We start from the raw sequence: 26,514 nt of genomic DNA on the forward strand, positions 1-26,514 counted from the left end.
TCAGACTTTCAAATAATTCTGAACAGGTACATGCACATTTCAAGTAACAGAGGTGGGCATTATGTCAGACTGACGGACCAGTCCGTCAATCTGTCACTGACGAACAGCCGTTTTGCTGATGATTGGGGGGGAAAATAGTTGCTAGAAGGGATGGTGTGTTTTCGTACGTCAGTGTAATCATCCCTAACTGCGTCCGTCAATGATGGACCTCTCCGTCTGTCACTGACGGACGTTTGTTTTGCTGATGTTTTTTGGGGGGCAGGCGTAGGTGTGGTGGCGATGGACTGACAGACTAACTGCATGAAAGACTTAACTGACTGACTGACTGACGATTACATTTCTGTTCGTCACGAAAAATGACGGACTGACAAACGACGGACAGGTACCGAGTCCGCTGGCAGATGACGAATAACGGACCACCGTATTTGGAAAAATTTCCACCTGTGTCAAGTAAATATCATTTTGTTTACTAGCGAGTAACGTTTCAGCAGCTGCATTGAAAGGAATCGTTGGTAAATGCTCATTTGCTTTGCCCCATTTTGCCCATGGTTGTCTTATCAGGCATGTAGCTTTACTGTACTGGGCTCTCAATTTGGTTCTTTTGCGAGTTCTGGTCTCTGAGTTCAGTGGATATGTTTGATCAAAGCTTGTGTTTCGTTTGGAAGTGCAGCTTAATGTTCCTGCTTTTTATTAAAGCCATGGTCTTGTAACATGTGAGACACAACGGTTTTGAACTGGCTTCCAAAAAAATATAAACAGGGGTGGGCAATTCATTTTGCAAAGGGGTCACATGAGAAACTGGGATGCTTGCCAAGGGCCAAGCCAACACCCTCACCTCAACTTTGAGTTTGTATTCACTAGAAAAAGCACATTATCTTGTTTCAATAAAATGCTGTGTGAAGATATGGTATGTATTTTTAGAATTAGTAAATATGCATTTTAAACAAAATTATAAGGATCATTCAAATTAAATCTTGACACTTTCAAATTTATAACAATTTTGTGCACCAACATCCAACTCATTTTAGCCGTTCTTATTTTTTATTTACTTTTAATACATCCAATATGTACAGTATATGAAACTGTAGATTTGCCTATGGTATTGTCAGGCCAAATCCTCTTGGCCCTCTTCCCTCCACCTTGAAAATAAGAATGTTGCTAACAGGACCACTGTTGTCATTTTTACTAGTCTCTTTTTTGGGGGGGAACAATAGTTACTAGAAGGGTTGGAAAAGTTGGCGTCAAAGTTGGCAACACTGCAGACACAGGTCACAGCTCTTGCTCGCTACCTCGCTAAGCACGGCCCAATGTGGTCCCCAGGCCGTAGGCCTACTTTGACAAAGCCTGGAATAGAAGAATAAAATACTGGTTAGTCCATTCATTGTTGAAAACTGTATTTTCTGAGTCAACTTTCTTAACTTTTGAACAAGCCACGTGTCTTTGATCCCGCAAATCTCTTACAGAATACAAACATTTTGATTGGCGTATTATGGTCATATGATCACAACAATAGGTAAAGTACTACTGTTTATAGTTACACAGTCTGTAACAGCGGCGTATGTGAGAAACAAATGGCTGCGTAACCGTGCACATACAGCAATGGATTGTGGGTCCGTATGACACCATGACTTGATCCAGACCCAGACTGCAATCCATCATTTGAGGCTACCTGGATACCTGTATTACCCTACTAACAGTTAGTATGTAAGCATTGCATGAATGTTCACTAGAAATAGTACTAAAGTACAGGGAAAGATGCTTCCTATCCAATCCAATCCTACCTATCAGGCAACCATTAGCTTGTTAGCATTCTACCTATCTCGATATGCTTTATATCACAGCACATTCAATTGAGGCACAAGGTTTCATTGTGACCAAAATTAACATATTCCTACTGCAGCCAACCCTCAACAAATGTAAGGTTTCATTTTTGCAACAGGTAACAGGTTTATTTTGTATTCTTTTAATTATTATTACCTTTAATCACTGATTAGCTGGGTTCCCAGGTTCCTATTGCCTGACGAAAGAACATTTGGCATTCATTTTAACTAAAGTTTTAAGTCAACTTGCACTCTTAAAAGCCACATCTTGAACAAAAGTATATTTTATTGATTTATTCATTACAATAAATGCTGACAGTATTCAGGGCCTCCATGACTTGACATATTTTAGGTCCACTTCAAAGATGATTTCAATTCATTAGAATTTTCCTTCCTGGACTTGCAAATCACACCTAGGTTTGCCATTAGATGTCAGCATTTTTGTGTTTCTCCTCTGCGTATGCTTACGCTTTGGCTTGACTGTTGAGATGAGAGTAGACTCAAGCATATGCTAATGGGTGCACATTGAACTGTTAAAGGTTTCATTTAACCCCAACTGCAATGCTTAAGGAGATGATGATGTGAAGTGAGGCAGAAAGAGGAGAAAGAGTGGGGGAAGACGGTTCATATGGAGTCAGCTTGTGTTATGCTTACAGATTCATATCAATTCATTCTGGTTCGCCATGCAGAAACAACATTTTTTGAGGCTCTGGTGAAGGCTGGCCAACAAAGTGTTTTTCCATAAAACTGGAAACCGGCTTGCAATTCTTTGCATATTGAATTGTCTTGGTGTTAATGACATGTTTGTTTGTTTGTTTTTTTGCTGTTGGGTTATATTACAAAAAATATTTTCAAATGCTTGTGGTGATGATAATGAATGATCCGAGAAGATTAATGAAATATCTGGAATAATGTAATAGGATCAAGGAACAATGCGAAAATAAAGATTAAATGTGAAAGAAATGAATTGTAATGATCAACATTGTTGTATTCCAATTAGAAAAAAAATAATTACAAAGCATATTTTTGTCACATTGTTGGTAATCTCTTCAATTCCGATTGCAAATCTTATCTGGAAATTACATTAGGTCAGTTTTTGCTAATAATGACAACCTTATGGGAACTGCTTGTAGACCAAAAAAGTGGTTTCCTGAATTTTACATTTACATGTGGCTATTTTATATTTTTACTACACTAGGTAGTATAACTCTATGACTAGAGAATACCAAATTCCTATGTTTAATCCATTACACTCTATTTAAACACAAAAACACATATTTAGGTAATTTGAATTGTCTTTTCTGTATCATTAATATACATGTATTTTCTTTTCTTAGTTGTATACCAAACAATTAGTAATATGACACCAAAATAGCATTTTCTTTCCCTGTGGCTAATGTTGAAATATACTCAAGGCCTAACCAAATCATGCTGATTAGCATTCAGAATCTGGCTTGGTTTCGTGGCCTGAAAACGTGTTACATTTTCAAACATTCTGGCAAATGTTTCATTTAAGTGTTGCTAGCCCCCAGCGCCATTCCGCTTGAGTCCCCGCTCTATCAGGCCGAGCCCAGAAGTGATTATGCTAATTACTGTTTGATCAGATGATTAAATTATAATTTGATTAATCCAGGGCACTAAGCGCTCTGAATATGTTGATGTGTATTTTGCCTGCCAGTGTTTGCTGAGCCTCCAACAGGGTGTCTTAAACACACCATCTACAGGAAGAACAGGAGAAAGACAAAGGCAAGGATGGACTAGGAGGCAACATGAATGAAAGAAACTGGTTTTGCACTGTACAATGAAAAAAAAAAAAAAAAACAGCTGCTTGTGTCTGTGTGCTGATTTAGAGTAGCGCTAATGCAGCCCACTGCAACATTGTAAGCTTTTGCTTGTTACTGTTATTCTCAATTGACTGTGTTTCCATCAGGGTAATTAATAAAAGCGCTGCAGAGACAGCTGGTTGTAAAAACTCAAAATTGATTCTGTTTTAAAATGCTGTAGCCACTACTGATCTGCAACAATACAAATCACACATTTTAAGACATGCATAATTTAAAAAGCACAGTGTTGTTTCATATTATTCATCTTCTTTCTTGTGTTATTTGTACATTGTATAACAATTTTTAGCATTTTAACCGGTCACAATCCAGCCTTTTCAAATGTGTCGAGATTCTAAGCAGTGCTCAGATGTCCTAACAATGCAGTGGTCTCACCGTTGAGGCAAATGGTGGACTGTGGTGGAGAGAGGAGGGAGGAGGGAGACCCACCTAGTGTGTGTGTGCTTAGCATATTTTTTTTTGAGTGGATTGCTGCAAGTGCATGGGTAGCAGTGTCTAGTCATCTGACCCACAATCCCATTTAACCCCAGGACGTTGATTTGCCCTCCACTGTCAACTGCCATCTTATTTCACCTCTTTGTGTTGCTTGAGCAAATAGCAGCTTTCAAACCAGCATTAAACAATGCATGTCCAAATGCAAGAGTAATATTACAGGGACACATAGGGTCATGTATCCAAACAGTTGTAAGATATTTTAATGTGAATGCAAATCACACATTTGCTAGCATGTAAGGACAGATGTCAAAGTAACGGGGAGCACAAACGATGACTGTGCCCTTGTGCTGAGAGCCGTTGATGTTTGCCAGGTTTTACTAATGGGGACTTCGTAGTCAGTGTGCAAACCGGCATATCTCCAACAACTAGTTGCGGGCGAGACTCCAACTGTGAGCCTTTGATTCCAAAGCCCAAGTTGCTAGATGAGCTACTCCCTTCCCATCAAAGGAATTTCAGGACACCGGTCAAAGGTTTTCATCCTGGCCGTGGAACAGTAGACTCGCTCTCGACCAGTGGTGTCGAACTCCGGTCCTCGAGGGCCGCTGTCCTGCCTGTTTTCCATCTCTCCCTGCTGCAACACACCTGTTTCAAATTATGAGCTCATCAGCAAGTTCTGCAGGAGCCTGATCCTGATCTCGATCGTTTGAATCCGGTGTGTTGGACGAGGAAACCTCTAAGACATGCAGGAGGGAGGCCCCCGAGGACTGGAGTTTGACCCCCCTGCTTCTAGACCCTCAGCAGGGTCTTGAAGGATACATGGGAGTTCAATTGATTAGTTCACATGTGCTTGATAGACTTAGGGAAGCCGTTCAGCTTTGTCTCTTGGGGTGTCCTGTGGGGCCGATGACCTGGGAGTCGGGGGTGTCAGAGCCCCTGATACGGACATGTTTGGTCCCTGTCTGAGTTCGGTCCGCATTAATGGTTGGACTCCGCCAAGGCTGCCCTTGAAGTCTTTGTTTCCCCTTAAAATAACCTTGCCTTATTTTGCTATAATTACTTTATAGAAACTGAAAATGTATTGCATTTATTATAGTAGTAATATTGCGTTATTACTCAATCTTAAATATTCTCGTGATGTCCCCTGGCTTGCTCCGGTCCGCATCATCATCATCATCATGATGATGATCATCATCATCATCATCATCATATCATGATGGTCTTGTGTTGCTAGCTAAATCTGGTGGACCGACGGAATGTAAAGACGGAATGGAAAGACGGAAGCGCTTTAAGCGTAAGAGGACGGACGGGGTTGGAGGGCGATTATTTTTACAAACAAGGACGCAGGGATGAGGACGGAAGGATACCCAGGTCGCGGACGGAGGACGGAAGACGGACCGGCAAAAAAGGGTAAAGTGCCCATCTCTGATGTTTATAAGGAACTGCAAGCACCTCCATAGATCTGTGAAGTGGACACTTGGAGATCGGCTTCCACTCCAATCAAACTATCAGCGTGTGACCCAAATCTGGGACCATGGTCGTTGGTTGGAATAGGCTTTAGTGCACTCTCTGGGTAGGTGATGAGCTCCTATCTCAGATAGAGGATTTCAAATAAGTAACATGAGATCGACAGGCGGATTGGTGCTGCATCTGCATTGATGTGGTCTCTGTATTTTTCTGTCATTGTGACCAAAGCAGCCGAGGTGAAATGAAAAGCTCTTGATTTACCTGTTGATAGACGATTCCACCCTCACCTAAGGTCACAAGCTGTGGGTCTTGACTGAAAAAATCAGATCAAGGATACAAGCAGCCAAAATGAGTTCCTCTGCAGGGTGTCCAGGCTCTTGCTTAGAGATGGGGTCAGAAGCTGAGTCATCAGGAAGGGGCTCAGAGTAGAGGAGCCGGATGAGTTACAATACAATACAATACAATGCAATTTTATTTATATAGCGCATTTCATAACAGCTAGAGCTGTAACAAAGCACTTTATATACAAACAAGAAAAAGGCCATAATACAACAAGTGGAATCAATAAATTAACATAAAACACTATATACAATTGACACCGGAAAAGAGCCGAAATTCAGGTCTGATCAAAAGCCAGATAAAAGAAATGCGGCTTCAACTGGGTTTTAAAAGTGGACAGAGAGCGGGCTTGCTTAACAACCAATGGGAGGTCATTCCAGAGGGAAGGACCAGCAGTTGAAAAGGTTCGATCCCCTCCGAGGCTCCGCTTGGTCCTCGGCACGTCGAGCAGCGCCTGGTCCACAGACCTGAGGCTGCGGGAAGGTGCGTAGGAGTGGAGAAGCTCGGAGAGGTACGCCGGGGCGAGGCCATTTAATGATTTAAAGACAAATAGGAGAATCTTACATTGAACCCTGAAATGCACTGGAAGCCAGTGAAGGGAGGCCAGAATTGGTGTTATGTGCTCGATCTTCCGAGCTCCAGTTAGTAGGCAGGCAGCAGCATTTTGGACCAACTGGAGACGTTTGAGAGAGGACTGGCTGACTCCAAAATAAAGTGCATTACATTAATCTAGCCGAGATGTAACAAAGGGATGGATGACTGTTTGTATGTGCTGATGAGGGGGCTTTACCTAAGCCAGCTGTCTAAATTGAAAGAAGCTCGACATTACAACAGCGCTGATTTGCTGGTCCAATTTAAGATCACTGTCCATTTTAAAACCCAACTTTGAGACTGTCGGCTCAGGTCCAGGTCAACAAGGTGGGATGCAGACGAGCCACTGGGCCCGAAGACCATAACTTCTGTTTTCTGTTCATTGAATTTTGAGAAATTCAGTGACATCAGTCTTTGATGTAATCTAGGCAGGACAAAAGTGGTCTCATGGAGAATGTGTCTTTTTTGCTCAGCGAGATATAGATTTGACAGTGGTCCACATAGCAGTGGAAGGAAATACCATGTTTTCGAAGGATGGAACCCAGCGACAGCAAATACAATGAGAACAGCAATGGACCCAAAATAGAACCCTGTGGAACACCATACAATAGAGGGGCAGAGCGGGACTCAGAGGAAACCTAAGCTAATAGAAAAAGTTCTGCCACCCGAATAGGATCTAAACCACTCTAGAGCCCACCCACTAATGCCCACTTGGTGTTGCAAACGAATAAGAAAAAGAATACTGTAGTCTACTGTATCAAAAGCTGCAGTCAAATTCAACAAAATGAGACATACGTAGTCTCCGGTGTCATTTTCCAGGAGGATGTCATTAAAAACACATAGCAGAGCTGACTCTGTGCTATGCATCTTCTTGAAGCCTGACTGGAAAACCTCCATCACGTTTTGTTCATCCAAAAAAGATCTAAACTGTGAGTGCACCACTTTTTCCAGAATTTTAGACATAAAAGGCAGCTTGGAAATGGGTCTAAAATTGGATAGCACAGCTTGATCAAGGCCATTTTTTTCAGCAGGGTTTGCACTACAGCATGTTTAAAATGTTGGGGGACTACACCAGAAGACAGGCTGCTGTTGATAATGGCCAAAACCGATTTACCAATAGTCGAGAGAATTTCCTTAAAGAAGTGTGGAGGAACGGAGTCATAAGGGGAACCCGATGGCTTAATATGGCAAACCACATCCTCCAAAAATGTCAAAGAAACCGGCTCAAAGGAATTGAGCACTGCTGAACAAGGAACTTGGACAGAGGGGTCAAATATGGCATTTGAAACAAGAGCCCTAGCTGTAGCAACCTTGTCAATTAAAAAAATGCAAGAATCTATCACACATTTCAGGGGACGAGTCTGTGCAAATCGGTTGACGGGGCTTCAGTTCAGAGTCGATCGTTTTAAATAGAGCACGTGGATTTTGGCGATTTGCCTGAATTAGATGTGACAAGTGAAAGCACAAACGTTCAAAATAGGGAACCGATAGACCAAAAGTATGGACAAGGTCTAAAGTGTGTCCTTGCTTGTGAGGTGAGTGGAGCCAGACACGTTCTGCACCAAATTGAAAGAATCGATGAGTCTTAAAAAGTCCTTTGCCAGTGGTTTTTCAGGACAGCACACGTGAATATTAAAGACCCCCATGAGCAGGATGCGATCATATAGCAGCATGATTTTGGCAAGAAGATTCGAAAAGTCATTCAGAAACTCCTTGTTGTATTTGGAAGGACGGTATGTGACAGCGCAGAGCACAGGGACGGCACTGGCAACGGCACAAGAAAGTGACCTCAAAGCTGCCGAACGATATGGCGAATATACTGTACACTAATAACCTAAAGCATTGTCGTCAACATACAAAATATGTTCCAACTAAAGCTGTGCCATTTGTTCTCCAGTGGTGGATCCGATGAATGAACATCTAAAGGTAGCCATTTAGGATACAACCACTGCATGTTGTGTCTTTAAAACACGTGCCAATGCAGAGTAACCAAATGCCCGTTTGTTTTTTATCACAAGTGTCCATTTACACACCAAGCCTTCATTGCATTGCTTTCTAATGGGTGTGTGTTAATGTGTTTGTTTGTGATATAAACTTGGAGTTAACCCACACATTTTAGTGGAGAATCAGACAGGCCTCCCAATGAAGGCTGAAATGTGTCTGAAAGTCTTGCTGGCTTTATGTTAATGCTTGAAATGCTATCTAAATTCTGGTTGAGGGATTGATTAAAATATGTTTTAGTTAGCACTTTCTGAGGAAAATGTGCCGCGAAGTTGCTAACTGCAGTATGCGGTTTAATGTATTTCATAGGTTCCTATGCAGTTCCACAACATTAAGATGATCTTTAAACTGTTTAGCCTTCCTCCTCCAATTAATCTTATTCATCCCTTCCTGCTGGGCTTAATGTCCCCATCTCAGCTACTCTAAGATCCACCTTCATCCCTCAATCGTTCTTTTTCCCTCTACCCAGAAGAATTTGAATGTAATAGGACTACAGCCATTCATTCAGTGGAACCTCTCAGGTCATACAATCACTTGCGTGGCGCTGGTTGAGTTCCGATTTAGAAATTTAGAATACCTTTGGCAAAAAAATCCAATTAAAGGTTTGATGCTCATTCAATTGAGCTTATGCGTCATGTGAGTATCATCATGATTTGGAATAATATTAACATGTAACATGATAATATATATGATGCTGCTGTTTCACTTCCGAAGATGAATTAATGGTGCGTTACAAATATCTCATGAAATTTTCACCGTGCAAACTTTCATGATGCCCCTTTGTATATGTCGCATCAGCATGATCTTATTTACTCACTCACAATTTATCCTCTTCAATATTTAGACATTTCATTTCTCTCTACCTTCCCTCTGTCTGAGTTGATTTGTAGTATTTGTCCCCTCCCACCTTGGAGATATAACTCATTAAAGCCCCCAGTACGTGGGAACTCTCTCATCTCTTGTTGCTGCTCATATAGATGAGTATTCATATGCATCAACTAGTCCACTTCACGATGACTCCCGTCTTGCCCTCTGGAGAGTTGACATCAGAGGAGACTATCATTGGTTTTACATAGCATCTGCATGGCACAGAGCGCACCGCTCAACAATTATTCATGAGGGCAAATTGGGAGCCGATGATTTGGGAGTGAGGAGTCCCTGTTCTGTGATGTGTACATCTCAGCTCGCCACATTTCGTTTTACTAGATATTCTGTAAGGCCTTAGGGCAGAAGTAGAGGGGGTGGTGGTTGTGAGTCTGGGGCCATCTGAAGGGGGGCAGGGGCCGATGCGGATGCTTACTCACTGTCGTCATGAGCCCACCCTGTCCTCCACCCGATTTACCACCCCCTCCTCTTTTTCAGACCCCAGCCCCCATTCTGCCCTCCCTAGACTGTATCTGCCGTAATTACCTGCATTGCCTGCCACAAGCTGTCAGTATGGCTCAGTGCTTGTTTCCTGCGGTGAAGTAGCCCTAATATCTCGATGTTTAGGTGCCCGCTGCTCAAACAATAAGAGGTCTGACCTCCTCAGGTCCACATTAGCTAGCTGAGCTGTAACATTTAAATGTATTTGGGCTAGAGAACACTGACAAACATTCAGGACAGCATGAAATAAAATGAAACACCATTTACTGTTGATGAATTTGCTTTAGTTGAGGTAAACACTGGCCGAGCAAAAAGCCTCCAACACATCAGTCCGGTAATGTGCAGGCTATTGCAAAGGCCTATTTATGTTGTGTGTTAGTGGGAGCTGTATTGATCAGACATTTACCTAAATAAATTGCCTGTGTGATTTGGAAGGGGCCACTGATGGGCATGGTCAGAGTGAAGGTTTGCAGGATTAAATGAGCACACAATTCAGAGAAGATAAGAAATAAGCACATTGCTTACTTATATTTTTGGAAAAGAATTTAGGGCTTTGTGCTTTTATACCTGAGATTCCCTGTAAATATAACAATTATCTTTTGCAGCATATTTGAAACACTCTTCTCATCAAATATTCTCTAAGCTAATGTTGTCAGGCAAAACCAGCACCATCACAGGCCGCATTGACTCGTGTGCCTGTCAACCAAGGATACGTCAGCTTGTATGTTCACGGGCTCACGACAATAACGCTCATCCCCCCACATCCTGATGACACGCCCGTGTGCACTCTCCTTGACCGAAGTGTGTCTGGCGCCCTTGAGCTCCAAATGAATTTGTAGGGACTCCACAATGGGTGGACTGCTTTGGAAATTACCAATAATGCATACGCGGAACTTCAGAGTGGCCCACCACCAATAGGTGCTGACATGTGGTAATCGCACAAACACTCGTACAACTCACCCTAAGCCTACCCCTGTTTTGAAACCATGAAACTAAAAACATAGAATAAGAGTCAGTTTATTATATAAGTGTGTGGGATGTAAAATTCAATAAGATAGCCTTTGGGCCTGGTATGGAGTTGTCGAAAATATTATTTTGTACTACACTGTACGATGCTTCATTGGGGCATGCGACAGACTCGTTTCAAGGATTTCGGAAACCGAACCGGAACAGAACTGATTCCCCTCGCTTTGCTAAGCCTGCAGACATTTTGTTGAGCTGCTAGTTCATTGAATATTTAAATATTGTTCATACACTATTGAACTTTTACTTTAAGGATCTGTATGAGGCTATTTTTAGGCTTTCCATAGTAAACAATAGGTATATACATGATTATATATTACCTTTGCCTGTCGCCGGGGAGGACGGCACCTAGACCGAGGTGGCCGAAGATCTATTAAAGACAGAAGATCTATTAAATATGCAGAGCTGGGCATTCCGTCCCGGGATGGATGGACGCCCATTTTGTGGATGTTCAGACGGAGGATGAGAACTCTTGTAAAAGGGATGGACTAATAAGCAAGGACGGACGTAGGTTTTTGTCTGTTCCTCTAATTGTCCCTAACGGGGTCATGTCCCGGCTGATGGTTCTTTCAAAAAGCAAGACTGCCTTGCTAAGCCTGCACAACACTGTAGTGCTCTTTATCATGTGCGTTCCCTCCCTGCAGTATTGTTCTCACAGGCATAGTCTGACCTCTAGTGGATGCCCATTTCACTGACGAGGAAAAAAAACACTGAAAGCTATGACATGGAAGTGGAAGATGTTTGTTCTCCCCCTAAAATAACATTACCTTATTTTGCAATATTTGTATTGCGAAATAACGCAATAAAAAGTGAAAGGGATATGACTGAATATATGAGATCTTGTCAGAAGCCTGGCAGCGCCGTTTTGAACTAACTGGAGGCGGTCTTATGAAATTTTATTGAGACAGAGAGAATTCCAGTACTCAAAACGTGAAGAAACAAAAGCATGGATGGTAATTTCTAGCTCGGCATGAGATACTATGGATCTGAGTTATGAAATATTTTTGAGTTGAAAAAAGCAGGAGTGAGTTGTGGTTTTGATGTGTTCATCTAGAAGCATGGCCTGATCAAATATGACCCCAGAGTTTCTCAAACTAGGGCGCACGCTTATACAACGGGACCCCAAGCATCCGGCCAGTTTAGGACCTAAAGTGTCAGGGGCAACAATTAGCACGTCTGTTTTGGCTCCATTTAACTGAAGAGAGTTGCTATTCATCCAATGCTTAATTGCAGGTACACAATCCTGCAGTACGTCTGTTACATAAGGGTTAAATGAGAAATATAAATGGTCATCTGCGCACATGTGGTACGAAACACCTTCAAAATTGTTGATGGCTCTCTAAGAGGAAGCATGTATAGTGTAAAAAGGATAGGTCCAAAAACTGAACCTTGCGGCACTCCGCACAAGAGGGTGACAGACTGTGATTTGTGAGGGCCAGCAGCCACAGAGAAAGATTTGTTAGACAAATAAGATTAAAACCACTGAAGGGCAGTCCCTGAAATGCCTACACGGTCCCTCAGTCGATCAACAAGAATGTGGTGGTCAACGCTGGGCTGAGGTCAGGCAGAACCAGGATCGTGCATTTGCCAGCATCAGAGGCCATCATGATGTCATTAAAGACCCAGAGAAGAGCTGTTTCTGTGGAATGTAACTGATGATAACCGGACTGGAATTGATCAAAAATGCTGTATCTGTTAATGGAAAAAACTACTGTAGCTGGTTTACCATACTTTTTCTAACATTTTGGCAAACGGCAGCTTGTAAATAGTTGCTAAATACAGAGGTTGAGATTTGCCATTTTTAGAAACGGCTGAACAACTGATTGCTTGAAATAGGATATGACACAACTTGAAACCAGTGAGGAATTGATTATGGAGTGCAGAGATGGACCGATGGTGCTGAAAACATTTTTTTTGCAAAATTGTGGGCACGATATCTAATGGACTAGAAGACATTTTCATTGCGCACACAAGATCTGCTAAGTCTTCTAAGGAGACAGGGGAGAAATTATAAATAATTTACAAGTGAATAAAGAAAACACCACTTGTGTTTTTGGTGAGGAATTAGCATTTTAGCATGGCCAAAAGCTAACAAAAAAAGTAGATTTTGCATCATGCGCGCTCTTTAATTAACTCTCAGAGCCTTAAATAATGTACAAGAAACATGGAGTCATTATGGACAGCTGGTCTAACTTCCTGTTCTATTTAAATATGTTTTGTTTTTCTCATGTATCCTTGTGTAAGGGTGGGGTGAGAGACAGGGTCAGAGGACCGTGAAGGAGAGATGAAGGTGAAACAGTCAAAGGCCGGGATAGAGAAAACAAATTAGGAAGAACAAGGGACAAGTGCATTTAAAGGAGGTTGTGAGAGACACCTATAAGGTGGAGCATGCTTTGACCTCTGCCAAGGCTTTCTGTTTTTCTCTTTTAATAGTGGTCTGTGTGTGACTGTCTGAGTGCTTTTCAGCTGTCCCGCCTCCACACTCAACCCCTTCCCGCACTATTTTCTTGGCATTGCACTGAAAAATAAATGTAGTCATACTGTATCTTTCTGAAGCATTGCGATCTTAACGGGTTGTGTGTCCATCAAGCTTTCTCATCTGAAGAAATCAACCACCCAGAAATGGGTGGTGGTCTCAATATTTTATGAGATGGCGCGCAGAGAACCAAGACAAAAGCAGTTATGCAGCAGCCTCTCGTCCTCGTTCATCTACCTTCTCCAAAACATGCCAAATAGACACTGCATAACGACTGTCTTGGAAGATCAAGTCTTTATTCAGCTTTACAGGCCACTCAAATCCTGTTTATGAAAAACTGACTGAGTAAAATTATGCAGAATATTTCAAGTGGAAGTTAACGCAAACGTTCTTTTTCAAGAATATGTTCTATGCAAGCCCACCAGTTGAAACAGGGCATTCTATTAAATATTGCGTTTGTGAAATAAGTGTTAATCCACTCGTTTTTAGCCATCTCTGGGGGCGGTTATTTTGTCTTCTGTCGACTGAAAATGACATCACAACGACCAATCGCGGCTCAGATTCATAAAACAGGTCAACCGTTATTGGTCGTTGTGAGCAGTTGTGATGTCATTTTCAGTTGACAGGAGACAAAATGGCCACCCCCAGAGATGGCTAAAAACAAGTGAATTTTGCTGCTTAATTTATATTCCACAATTGCAAAATTAATCAGAATGCCGTGTTTCAACTAGTGGGCCTGCTGGGAACATATTCTTGAAAAAAATATGTTTGGGTTGACTTCCACTTTTACGATTAACATGAGAAGCAATAGCTGTAAATGTCAAATTCTGTCTTATTTATTAGTAAAGTGTTTCCCAACCTTCATTGAGCCATGGTATCCACCAACCACCTCCATGAATGGCTTCAGAGGGAGGTATTGGTTTGCATCTGGTCGAAAGGAAACAAGCCATTCCTTTTAAGCCATTGAATTGAGTCATCATAGGGAGTTTCTGAGCCGTACTTTGTCTGATCCCTCACCTAGGACCTGTTTGTCCTGAGTTACCCTGCCAGGGGCATAAAGCCTCAGACAACTTATCTCCTAGGATAATTGGGACATACAAACCCCACGACCAGAATTAGGTGATGCCTCTTAAATTAAATGACTCGTTTTTGACAAGACAAAACTCCTGCCAGTTTACTCTATTATTAGTGATGTGAGACTGCAAGGTTTGTCCCTTCACCCAAACCCCAAAGCTATGCATGTTGTCAAGGTAATTAATATTTACTTAATGCTTTTACTCACCCACATTGCTGATCAGTAAGAAGAACATGCCCCTCCTTGCAACCCCCCCCCCCCACCCCCATGGTGTCATGGCTCTGCTGCCTTTTCTGCCATCTTTTACTTAAGATCTGACAGTGTTGCAGCTGTCAACAAATACAACAATTTACTATTTAACACCTGAAGGACAGGCCCTCTGAGTACTGCATGTGTGAAGTGAGTGCAGCTCCAAATGTGCTGAGACATGTGTTTGCCCTGGTGTTTGTTTGTCGTAACAGGTTGAGCGACCGGTGGGCAGAAGTGGCCTGTGATTTGAGCATGCTCATTAGGAATTTATGAAGCGCTAAAATGTTTGGTCTCCAGGGAGGGGGGATTGGCAGCTGTCGCACAGGCAAGCAGACGGGGAAGCGGGTTGCCCGATGACAGGAGAAGAGAAGCTACACGAACAGAAACTGAAGAGATAATGTAGTACAAATGTTCGGGGTTATGCTATAGCAATAAACATTTGTGATATTTTAACATGTACTTCATTTACTGGAATAGCAATTTTTAATGGAGACTTCGCCGAGGATTAACTTTTAACAAAAGGGAAAATGTTTTGACTGATTTGTTTGTTTATCGCTTGACAGTTCTGTTGGTGAATGAAAGTTGATGTGGAGCAGTGTCATTATGAATCTTATGATTCACATGAATGATATTGAATTCCTGGATATTTCTACGGTGGCATACCAAAAAAACAACCAACTAATCAACCACACACACTAACTAACTAATGGAAATCAAATTTAACCTAATGACATTTACACTGAATGAAGCTCATGATAAGTTAGCGTGTATCTGCTTTTGGGTTCGGACCTGGATTTGGGTCATTTCACAGTAATGTGTTGCTCAACTTCCCATTACATGTTGTATACCCTATTCTACTCTACCCTAATACTGTATATACAGTGGATATAATAAGTCTATACACCTGTCCTAATGCCATAATGCAATATTTTTGTGACATAAAAAAAAAACTCTAATTCAAAACTTTTACTTTGGATCTGTTTTTCTTCAGCTGGACATGTGACCTTAGTAAAAGTGGAGAGAAGTATGAAAGTTTCAAATACCATTTACTGTTCATATAAAACATTCAAGAATGTCAGGAAAGCATACTGAAACTGCTGAACTTTAGTTGGGGTTAATTAGAGGAACTTAATGGCAGGTGTGTGCTGACTCCCATGTACCGGTAATATGCGTTTGAAAATGTAATTGGTTAATTCTGAACACATTTATAATATACCCATTTATGACAGGGTGACTTGTGCAACCATGATCTCGTGATTCATCTCGCCATATTATATCACAAATTCCACGCCATTTGAACAGGGACGTGCAGACTTTTTATATCCATTGTGTATTCAGAGAGTGAAGTTGTTTTATAACAAAACTTATTTGATATGCAGAAATAATGACAGCACTTATGCTTGGCTGAGGTTCTCAGATCCAAAGACATGTTTTGGCTCCTCAGTCTTTATTGATTACGGCCCTTCAACGTACACAATTCAATTCTGAATAACTAAAAACTGAGTAAAGGTGGCAAATTAATTGCTTATAGACAATAATGGCTTATTGTCAGAGCAGCAATGTGGCACAATCAAACCAATTACAATTACATCTTGCAAATTTCGATACAAGGGATAGAAGTAATGAGCACTATCATACACATAAAATGTTACATATTTTATTTTTCAGTTAGAAACCATAGAATCCATCTATTTGTGTGCAAGGTTGACTTTGGGCTGTAGTGAGGTCTGGCATTTTGTTTCATTTATTTACCGTTCAGTTGTGCTCTCCCATGGCCCTAATGCAGTGACTTGCTCCACTGCAGTCAGCACAGAGGACCAACTAGGGAAAAATAAAGGAATATAAATACACTGGCAGGAGAGCAATATACACTTGCAAATAAGAAATCTCTTTTGGAGTTGTTGCTGTTACACCACCTCAAAGTGTACTGTGCAAAGTAAAGCTTTCGAAGGGATTTTCTAACATGTTGTTTTTAAATGTCCTTTTCTTGCAGTTTTCTGTGAAGATCTACGTTCCAGCTTATATTTTGTCAATGCATCTGTGCAAGAGGTAGTGTTCGCCAGCACCACAGGGACGTCGGTGCCCTGTCCCGCAGCAGGTGTGCCACCTGTCTCACTGCGTTGGTATCTGGCCACCGGTGAGGAGATCTATGATGTGCCAGGGATCCGCCATGTGCACTCCAATGGCACCCTTCAGATCTTCCACATCCCCCCTTCCAGTTTTAGTAAACTCATCCACGACAACACCTACTATTGCACAGCAGAGAACCCCTCAGGGAGAATCAGGAGCCAAGATGTCCACATTAAGGCTGGTTAGTATCTCTTTTCTTAAATGTTAACTGTGGTCTACAAGAGTTATCAGCAGAAAATTCTGAAATATGTCATATTCCAGTTGGAGCTTATGGGGTCCAACCTTAAAGCATCTAGCCATATGCAAATACAAAACACACCTGATGACCTTGACAAGCATTCGTAGCATCTGAGGTACAGTATAGTATAGTCGATAAGCCCAAAGCAATTGAGTGTGCTGAAATTAATCTTTTTTAGTAGCCTACAAAGTAAGTTAAAACTGAGAAGATACAATGGCTTATTGTAAGAAGAAACAGAACAGGTTGTGATAAATGAGGACGTTCAATATAATCCAAGTATAGATAAATATCATTTATATAATCTTTTAGTATTGTATTTTTTTGGAGTATAAATTGCACTTTTTTTCATAGTTTGGCTGGTCTTGCATCTTATACTCAGGTGCGACTGATATATTTTAAAATTAGAGCTCGGACTCACATCCAAAATCCGCGTTCCCTAATCGTATTGACGGCAGCGTACAGGATCCAGTTGGATTTGAAACTTCCACTTCTAACCACGTAAACGTTTTTCTCTTTAGTTTAAAATGGCTTACCCTAACTAGAATGATGCATTCCGTTGTGGCCAAAGGTAGAATACTGGTCCATTATTTAGTGCTATAAATAGTAAATCGTTGTTGTGGTAGATAACGTATAACCTATCAAGCTAGCTGGGGAGACAGTCCCACATTAGTTTCCATGACTACTACTTGTTGTTCTTGTTCTTCTTTTTCTTGTTCTTTGTCTTCTTCTTCTTCCATTCCTTCTTCTACTTTCTTTTGGCGGTTGGCAAATATTTTTGGTCCATTACCGCCACCTTCTTTAGCATGCGGCATATGCCATAACAAGGATTTACTATTTACTGCACCAAAAAGCCTGACCAGGATTTTACCTTTGGTCACAAGTTAAGGTAAACTAAGGTAAGCCATTTTAAACTAAAAAGAAAAACGTTTCCATAGTTAGAAGCGGACGTTTCGACCCACCGGAAGGTCGCAGCCATCAATACAATTAGGTGACAGGGATTTTGTATGTGAGGTGTACTGTTCTTGATCTTTGTTTTTGTAAAAAAATAAATGAATACATTTTAAAAATCCCCCCAAAATGCAATTTTGTAGTCCAGTGCAACTAACTTACAGTATACTGTATATCGATATGTTTTTTTCTTCTTCCTAATGTCATTTTTTGGCTGATACTTATACTACAGAACGATTTATAAGACGAAAAATACGGTAATATTTTTGGGCGCAGCAGTAGCTCAGTAGCTAACGACTCAGACTTTGGAGTCAGAGAACAAGGATTCAAGTCCCACTCAGAGCAAAAAAGTAAAAGTGGCAATTACTTATTGGAGAGATGTCAGTCCGCTTGCTGGCTACTGTCAGGGTCCCTTTGCTTAAGACATCATCCCCACCACTCCATCTAAAGTATTGCAGCACTGTTTGAGCACCGCTTTCACTCTGAATCTCTCCTTGCATGCCATGTGTGTGATCTGGTTCTGTGTCAGGAATGCAATGCAAAGTATACATCAGTGTGAGTTGAATTTTGTCTTGAGGGACTATAATCAGTATAACATACAGGGTGTTTCATGTGTCTGTGTCACCTTACGTTACCTTATATCTCATTGACCGTTGAAGATATGAAAACCCAACTTATATTTCCTGAAAGCTATTGATCTTATTTTTTGCAGATATAAATTTTACAAAAATCCAAGAAATCAATTTTTATTAAAACTTGCTCAAATGTTCAATATGCAAACCCTCGATTACATGGCGTACATTGAAACAGTATTCCATTTCTTGCCAAATGCAAACAAGCAAATTCGATCGATGGTTGTTAGCTCTCGACTGGCTCTTCTGATTGACTTTCTGGGGATCAGTTGAAGGTGGTGGCCATCCAGTTCATTTTGGGAGGCACAAACACCCCTCTTAACTTAAATGTTGCATGCCATTTCTGTTTGCTACATCTGTCTGGTGGTTGCTTTGAAAATGCTATCCAAAATCTCCACGACTCATTCTTATCAAACTCGAAGACACAAAATGCCTTCTACTTTCCAGTGAACGTCATTATTAGTAAATAGCAATGAAATCAGTGCAAACCATGTTTTACTAAAACAAAAAAAAACAAAAAAATCATTGTGATGTAACAATAGCCTGAAAAGATAAACGCAACAGAAAGCTTGAATATTTCATCTTTCAAGTGAAACTGGTTATATTGTGCTACCCTTACCGGTTCCTAAAATATAATTTTTTGTAAAGTGACAAAGACCTATGAAAAACCCTTCATTTCTTCACTTCTGTGAACTCCACATACTGTACATCACTTGGCAAGTTCAAAATTGTAAATTTTCAATGTACCTCAGAGTGGGAAATGTCTGACTCTCTTGTTTTCCAGAATGCAACATTATACTGAAATGATCTCTTTGTACCCCCATACTAGTCCTACGGGAACCCTATACTGTTCGGGTGGAGGACCAGAAAGCCATGAGAGGCAATGTGGCCGTCTTCAAGTGCATTATCCCTGCCTCAGTGGAGGCCTACATCACTGTTGTGTCCTGGGAGAAAGACACAATGTCAATTAATGCTGAAAGTAAGTCACATTCCTTTGTAACAGCTATCCTAGATGTCTGAGTGTGACCTTTCCACTCTAGTTTGGTCTCGTGGCGCTATTGAAGATTTTTGACTGCAGACATGTGTGTTGTCTTGGTTAACAGTGCAAATTTCCGTCTAAAAATGGGAACTAGCTTGGGTTGAACTTACTAGCCAGGCGGCATCTATGTCTGTGTTTGCAATACTGTCTGACCCAATGACAGCGAGGACCCACTACAATTCCTCTGCCATCCTTCCACGAGCACACAGGCTGCCAGCCATGTCACTTAGTCTCAGTGTATTGACCCAGTTCTCTGGCTGATAGGAAACACTGCGGTGCTCCGATCATTCAAATCACTTAAATGGAACACTCGCCTATGTGATTGTTTCCCAACCCTGGGGGGCAAATTCATTTTATGTGGGGCATTTAGCAAACTCAATAGACACGAGTTAATGTCATTTTGCTTTTAGATGGAGGGCAAATGCTTTTGAGAGACTTTTTGTTGTTGTTGTGTTGTTGGTGGTGGTGATATTGCCATTTGTCCTCTGAAGGAAAAAAGCCACTATGCTGAAATGTAGAGCACTCTCATAATTGTCCATAAATTGATTTTCAATATCATGTTTCTGATACAGCATTAGAGAAGAGTCCTGTTGCTGCTCAATCAACAAAATTGAAAGGATGTTTGATTGTTCTCTATTCAATATTTAGCGGTTTTGCAATATGTTACATGTATTTGTAATTTGGATTTTTGAATCTTACAAGTTTTGTTTGTGCCCCTTCAAAACAAAGTGTTTATAAAACGAAATAAAAAAATCATCACAGCTGTAGCCATCAGCCATGTAAACGTCAGAAAAATAATCCAAATACTTATCCATTGCTCTTCTCCATGCTAAATAATGGATGACGGAAGCCTATGAATCCATGAGCAAATGGTCTTTATTCACGTCTCACTGCATGCACCCCGCCATTCTCATCCGACTGTAGTACACACACATTTTAAGTGCACTTTGTGTTTTTTGTATCCGTGTCTGTGGGTCTATCTGAAGCTCAACTTTAAGGATGTCAAATGTTCGAAAAGTACGTTATAGAACGTGCAAAACATAACAAAACATAAGTATCTTGCCCTCCCTGAACAGACTGAGTACCATTTGACAGAGAGCAAACAGTCCCTCAAATAAAGTCCAATGTTCAGGGGTGCACATAACTGGTACGCAGGTACGCATGCGCAACGGAAATCACTGATGCGTACCGTCATTTACGTCATGATGTACACATGATGCACCTGTACACACTAGTGATGCAGTGCAACTAATCATCTTTGATTAGTAAGGATCAAGCATCGGTTCAGAATGGGCACGATCCGCAGAATGGTTGGTGAAAAAAAACTGTGCGCGTTCACAATAAGCCAACGTGATTAGTCCGCATTCAGCAGAGGAAGTTGAATACTCTCCTCAAGATCACGTAAGTTGCATGTACAAAGGGGTTTTTCAAACATAATCAACGATTTATTTTGATGTTAGCCTCCACAAAGGCTAACTTCAAAATAAAGCTTACCAAATAATACATTGAGTCATTAATGCCAATGCAATAGACTTTGTGAACTTTTACTTTGAAGTTGGCCTGCGTGATGGCCTAAAGGCTAACTTGACCTCCGTTTTCGACATATCGGCTGTAGGGGTGGGCGATACTAGGAATTTTGGTATCGATCCGATACCAAGTAAACACAGGGTAGTATCGGCCCATACTGATACGATACCGATACTTTTTGCTTGGAAATGTTAGTTAGTATATTATACTTGTTTTTATATATATATATATATATATATATATATATATATATATATATATATATATATATCGTCATCAACATGACAACTAAAATTTTTGCAAAATACCATTGCAAAATGTTTTGAAAATAAAGTCAGTAGTGCAAATAGTGTAAACAATACAATGTAAAAACCTTTTTAACAGTAGAAAAAAAATAAAATACTTCTACTACAACTGTTTCAGATCAAAATTCAAGAGAGTCAAACCAAAAAAAGCAGCAATGTAACGAAAATACAAATATAACAATGTCAAGTTGACAACTATAATACCTTCCATTGCACAATATTTTTAAAATAAAGTCAGAAAATGCAAATACAGTAAGCAATACAATGTAAAAACCTTTAACACTATAAAAACTAAAATACTTCTCCTACAACAGCTATTGTTGATCTTTTTGGGCTGAAAAGCCTCTGCCAGAGTACGTTGTCTCTGTGTCCGCGGGGGTGTTCTGACTTGGGGATCTCCCCCCTCTTCCTCCTCCTTCCGCAACTTCTTCGCTTGCACCTCGTTGCTCTCTCTAGGGTGAGCTGAGTCACTCACTCAGGCAGAGACTCAGAGAGTAGCAGGACCATTCAGATTTTAGAATGTCGGTGCTAAGTTTCGATTCCTAGTTAGCCGCGTGGAAGAGCTACGAATGAAGTACGACCGATTAAAAAAAAAAAAAAAAAACGTGCGCGCAGCCCCGGGCTCCTGCCGCCAAAGCTGAGTCACAATAGCACGGAAGCCCGCCCCCACTCGAGCTGCCGTGGTCCTCGGTCAGCACCTCCACTCATTTCGTACCGGCCGGCAAGTGCAGGCCGCGGCGGCCGCGACTCTGGGCGTGCGGCGGCAGACGGTAAAGTTTACAAATAGTAAAAAGTTCATGAAATTGAAGAACAGAGAAGTTCATGTGATTTGTCCAAAAATAACACCTTTTTTTGTTAAGAATCGAGAATCGTTAGGAACCGGAATCGAATAAAAAAAACAGTATCGGAACCGGAATCTTCCAAATTCAAACGATGCCCAACCCTAGTTGCACTGCTTGGTGATGGTTAAGGGGGGCAGTATAATGAAAGTTAAGGCATAAGAGAGCCTGGATGAATATCTCCTTTCACAGTCAAATGATTCAGAGAGAAAGGGCGCCTGCAGCAAGCAACAATCACACCTTTCATTAGGCAAATCACAAGTTTGGGTTGGTAGACTTGCAATTTGTCTTCTTTGGTTCATTTTATTGTGGCGAGAAGCCTTCCATGACTGAGCTGAGCCATTCCCCAGGTGGAGCCTGTGCTGCAGTCACTGAGGAGGCCTTGTAGTCATTTGCCACGGCCTGATGCTGCCTGCTCTGCATTCAGCAGCAGTAGGGCCAAGAGGGGTCCGACCCCCCCCGCACCAGCGCCACTGCAGACACACGCATACATACACAAGCGCATAAAAAGTGGGCTTCCTTTTCATGCGGCACACGCGCTAAGCATCAGAGCCGTCGGCCATCACATTCTCTTTTCTCAGCTCTCCTTCATCTTCCCACTGCTGCCGTCTTTTCTTTTATGTAGGCACACATAAACCACGTTTCTACCAAGTATTATGATTAGTTTCAGTTAGGTAAAGAATGTGGCTTTTTCTGTTTACTTGAATGGCTCTCAAAATATCCGACCTGTACCGTCACACTTTTTTAGCATCCTCCCATTCGGGTACCATGCAAAGCAGTATGGTGATCTTGTTTACGATGAGTAAAGACACACAGCTGTCTACTGATTGAATGACAGATAATTACCACATCTGTTGAAAGGGAAGAAAAACTAAATGCATGTTTGAAAATTGCTCTGAATTACTGTTCAGGAAAGAATCCATGTTGTTTGTGTCATTTGCTCATGGATTATTATCACCACTCAAGACTATTCTGTGTTGTTGTAATCGTTGGCAATTATATAATCTCCTGTTACACTATTTATGTTGTTGATGGAGCCATCCTGCCGAATCTCTGCAGTGATATCACAAGCCTGATTAGGGTTTACCAATTAAAAATGCTCTGCGGTTGGAGGTTCGCACCAATGCCCTCATGGTGCTCCTGGGTACAACTAAACTGCAGTTATCCAAAAAGTTTATTATTCAAAGATGCATGACCTTGCACAATTCCTTTTACCATTCTAATTAAATAAATACAGAGTCAATATAAGAAAATTATTCTATCCAATGACAAATTTTCACAGTTTAAATTTATGTCATTTGTTAGACATCAATCAAGATAGTTAGAAAAATGCTAATGGAAAAAAAATTGTACACATTAGGGTTTCAAGTCCCAAATTGCTTGGAAAGCATGTTTTTCCTCGTGGCAGATGAATTGTAGCTTCACAGATTGTATTAACACATTGGGCCTGGCCTGCTACTCAACCATCTTGTGTATTTCACAGTTTGATTCACATTAATATGTTGGCATTCGGGGATGTGTGTTTGAGTTATTTTTCCAGCCATTGCTGTGAGATACACAAGACATTCACGTGTTGTCAGTTTCATTGGAAATGGTATATATATATATATATATATATATATAAATATATATATAAATATATATATATATATATATATATATATATATATATATATATATATATATATATATATATATTTATATTTATTTTTCACATCCCCTCTTTCCAACCTACCAGTGAAAATCATTACCAAAATAATACAAATGATACAAATATTGTTCATTTAACCCCTCTCTGAGAGCCATCCACACTGAGCGTTTATTATCTTTATGAAAGCAGGAATTGTATTATTTTTGATACGTATGATTCCATTTTTGCAGATACTCATAAAGTTGTGGCCAGTCAATTTAAATGTAAAATGAAAGCAAATTAAAGTACTGTTCATTCATTCATTCATTCATTCATTATCCATACCGCTTATCCTCACAAGGGTCGCGGGGCGTGCTGGAGCCTATCCCAGCTGTCTTTGGGCAGTAGGCGGGGGACACCCTGAATTGGTTGCCAGCCAATCGCAGGGCACACAGAGAGAGACATTTGCACTCACAATCACACCTAGGGGCAATTTAGAGAGTACAATCAACTTACCATGCATGTTTTTGGAATGTGGGAGGAAACCGGAGTACCCGGAGGAAACCCACGCAGGCACGGGGAGAACATGCAAACTCCACACAGGGAGGCCGGAGCCGGGTTCGAACCCACGACCTCTGAACTGTGAGGCGGACGTGCTAACCAGTCGATCACCGTGCCGCCTAAAGTACTGTTGTGTAGTATAATTTATTTTTTATCTTTGTGAAACACAAACAAAATGCTATCAATTCATCTATTTTGTATTCTCTTATCGAATCGATTATGAAAATATTCATTGTCTTAAATGTTTTAATTTAAACAGCAACAGGGCCATGACTAGTGTGAATTCAACTGAAGAACTGTCCACTAATATGAACAAAAATAGTGATCTGGGGTTGTCATACAGTGATTCTACATGCTACAGTGTACCATCAACTGAATGTATTAAAGCTTTCATTTGAAGGCTTGATTATATTTTTCCTCAAAATTCATACAATCAGCGTTACAATGTTACAATGGCTTAGGGTACATTAGCACTGCATAACTGAGGCTTTGATGCCCTCAGTGAGCTTTGGAACAAGAGTTCACAGTCTGTGTAGTCTTGCCTGTGGGGATCTTGACCTCGAAAATCTAAAAGTGTCAAATTCAATGGGACACAAATCCCATTTTGTTTGCAGTTCAGGCATTGATCAGCAGATATGTAAAATGAATTGCAGTAATTTATATCATTTTGCGTAGCACAAAAGAAAACAATTCCCTACATGTCATTTAAATCATTTTGTATGATTTGAATGAATTGTTTTTGATCATCAACTGGTTTTAACACATTGGACAGAATAACAGCCATGATTATATTTGTTTATGTATGCTTGTAAACACACAGTATGTAAATGCTGTATCAAATGACGGTATGATATGCAATGATTACAATGATTTAGAATGGTCCAAAAGATTCTTCACAATTGATCAAATCAACGTTACAACTACATGTAAAAGTTAATTTTCAAATTGTCAACACAACTTCACACCATCTTTTCTGGCTTGAAAATATTTATTCAACACACACACACAAAAATTCCTATTAGCTCCAAGTCAGTCTCTGGTCATTTTTTTGTGTTTTAATTGTGTGTGTTAAAATGTTTCTTGTAGATGTAGACAAAGACAGGACTGCACTTAGCACGCTTATGAAGTCTTATTCTATAAATCTGTCAGGGGCTCATGGCTGTTGATGTGAGTGCACCAAGGATGACCCGTGTCTTCTCATATTGGCTCGATGGATACAGTCAGTAGGTGAAGGGATGTCCTTAGTGGCAGGTGATCAGTTTTGTTTTGTCGCCAACAAACAATAATACCCTTCTGCTATCCGTTTATCCGCAATTTTGTCCGGCCGGACCAAATAGTAATCGCCTATGGCCAGTCTGACTATCATTTTAATAGAGCTTCCGTTAGTGTTTCCGACTACCAACTTCGACACAATCTAATAAAAAAAATAAAAATAAAAATTCGACAAACTACCACTATAGACAAATGAGAGCATGGGTGGATTGATCATCGCATCATCGCAGCCTGTCGTATCTCGCCAGTCGTACACACTAATAAATGAACAGCATTATTGAACAACGTTCTGTTCAGAAACTAATAACCTTATTCAATTGTGCCGTTCAGTTAATCATAGTCGAGCCAAAAATAGACGATTACATAGACGAGAGAAAATGGGCTTCCGACTATGCTATGTCCTACTATTTTTTTCTAAGTTTCTAGTCAATCGTTTATCGCCCCTTATAGGCACATAGGCGTAATGCCCAGCTCTGCTAAAACATGTCTTGGAGGTGGAACGTGTGCATAACAATTATAGCAATTATGTTTGATTGTGTCCAGCCTTACAGCTCTCTCACTATTGGTTTTACTCTATTCTTAGAATTTTGCGCAGTAATTGCTGCTATTGGTGCAGCAACCTTGAGCTAGGTGGTGGGTGGGTAATGGGTTTCCTGGTCCCTGTGAGATGGGTGTAGCCAGAGGAGCAGCAGACTCAGCCTCCGCGTTATTTTT

At 40.8% G+C, this 26,514-nt stretch overlaps 1 protein-coding gene across 2 annotated transcripts in view; it reads left to right on the forward strand.

Moving 5' to 3' along the window:
- dscama (Down syndrome cell adhesion molecule a) overlaps positions 1-26,514 on the forward strand; it is a 99,629-nt gene that overhangs the window by 6,207 nt on the left and 66,908 nt on the right. For both annotated transcript variants that reach the window (XM_086057404.1, XM_086057405.1), the window contains exons 2-3: positions 16,673-16,990; positions 19,457-19,606. In XM_086057404.1, coding sequence (XP_085913530.1) covers positions 16,673-16,990; positions 19,457-19,606 — 468 coding nt within the window. The remainder of the gene's footprint in view (positions 1-16,672; positions 16,991-19,456; positions 19,607-26,514) is intronic.

The sequence above is a fragment of the Filicampus tigris genome, chromosome 17, assembly GCF_054856515.1.
Source record: "Filicampus tigris isolate MCC_2025a chromosome 17, RoL_Ftig_1.0, whole genome shotgun sequence".
NCBI lineage: Eukaryota > Metazoa > Chordata > Actinopteri > Syngnathiformes > Syngnathidae > Filicampus > Filicampus tigris.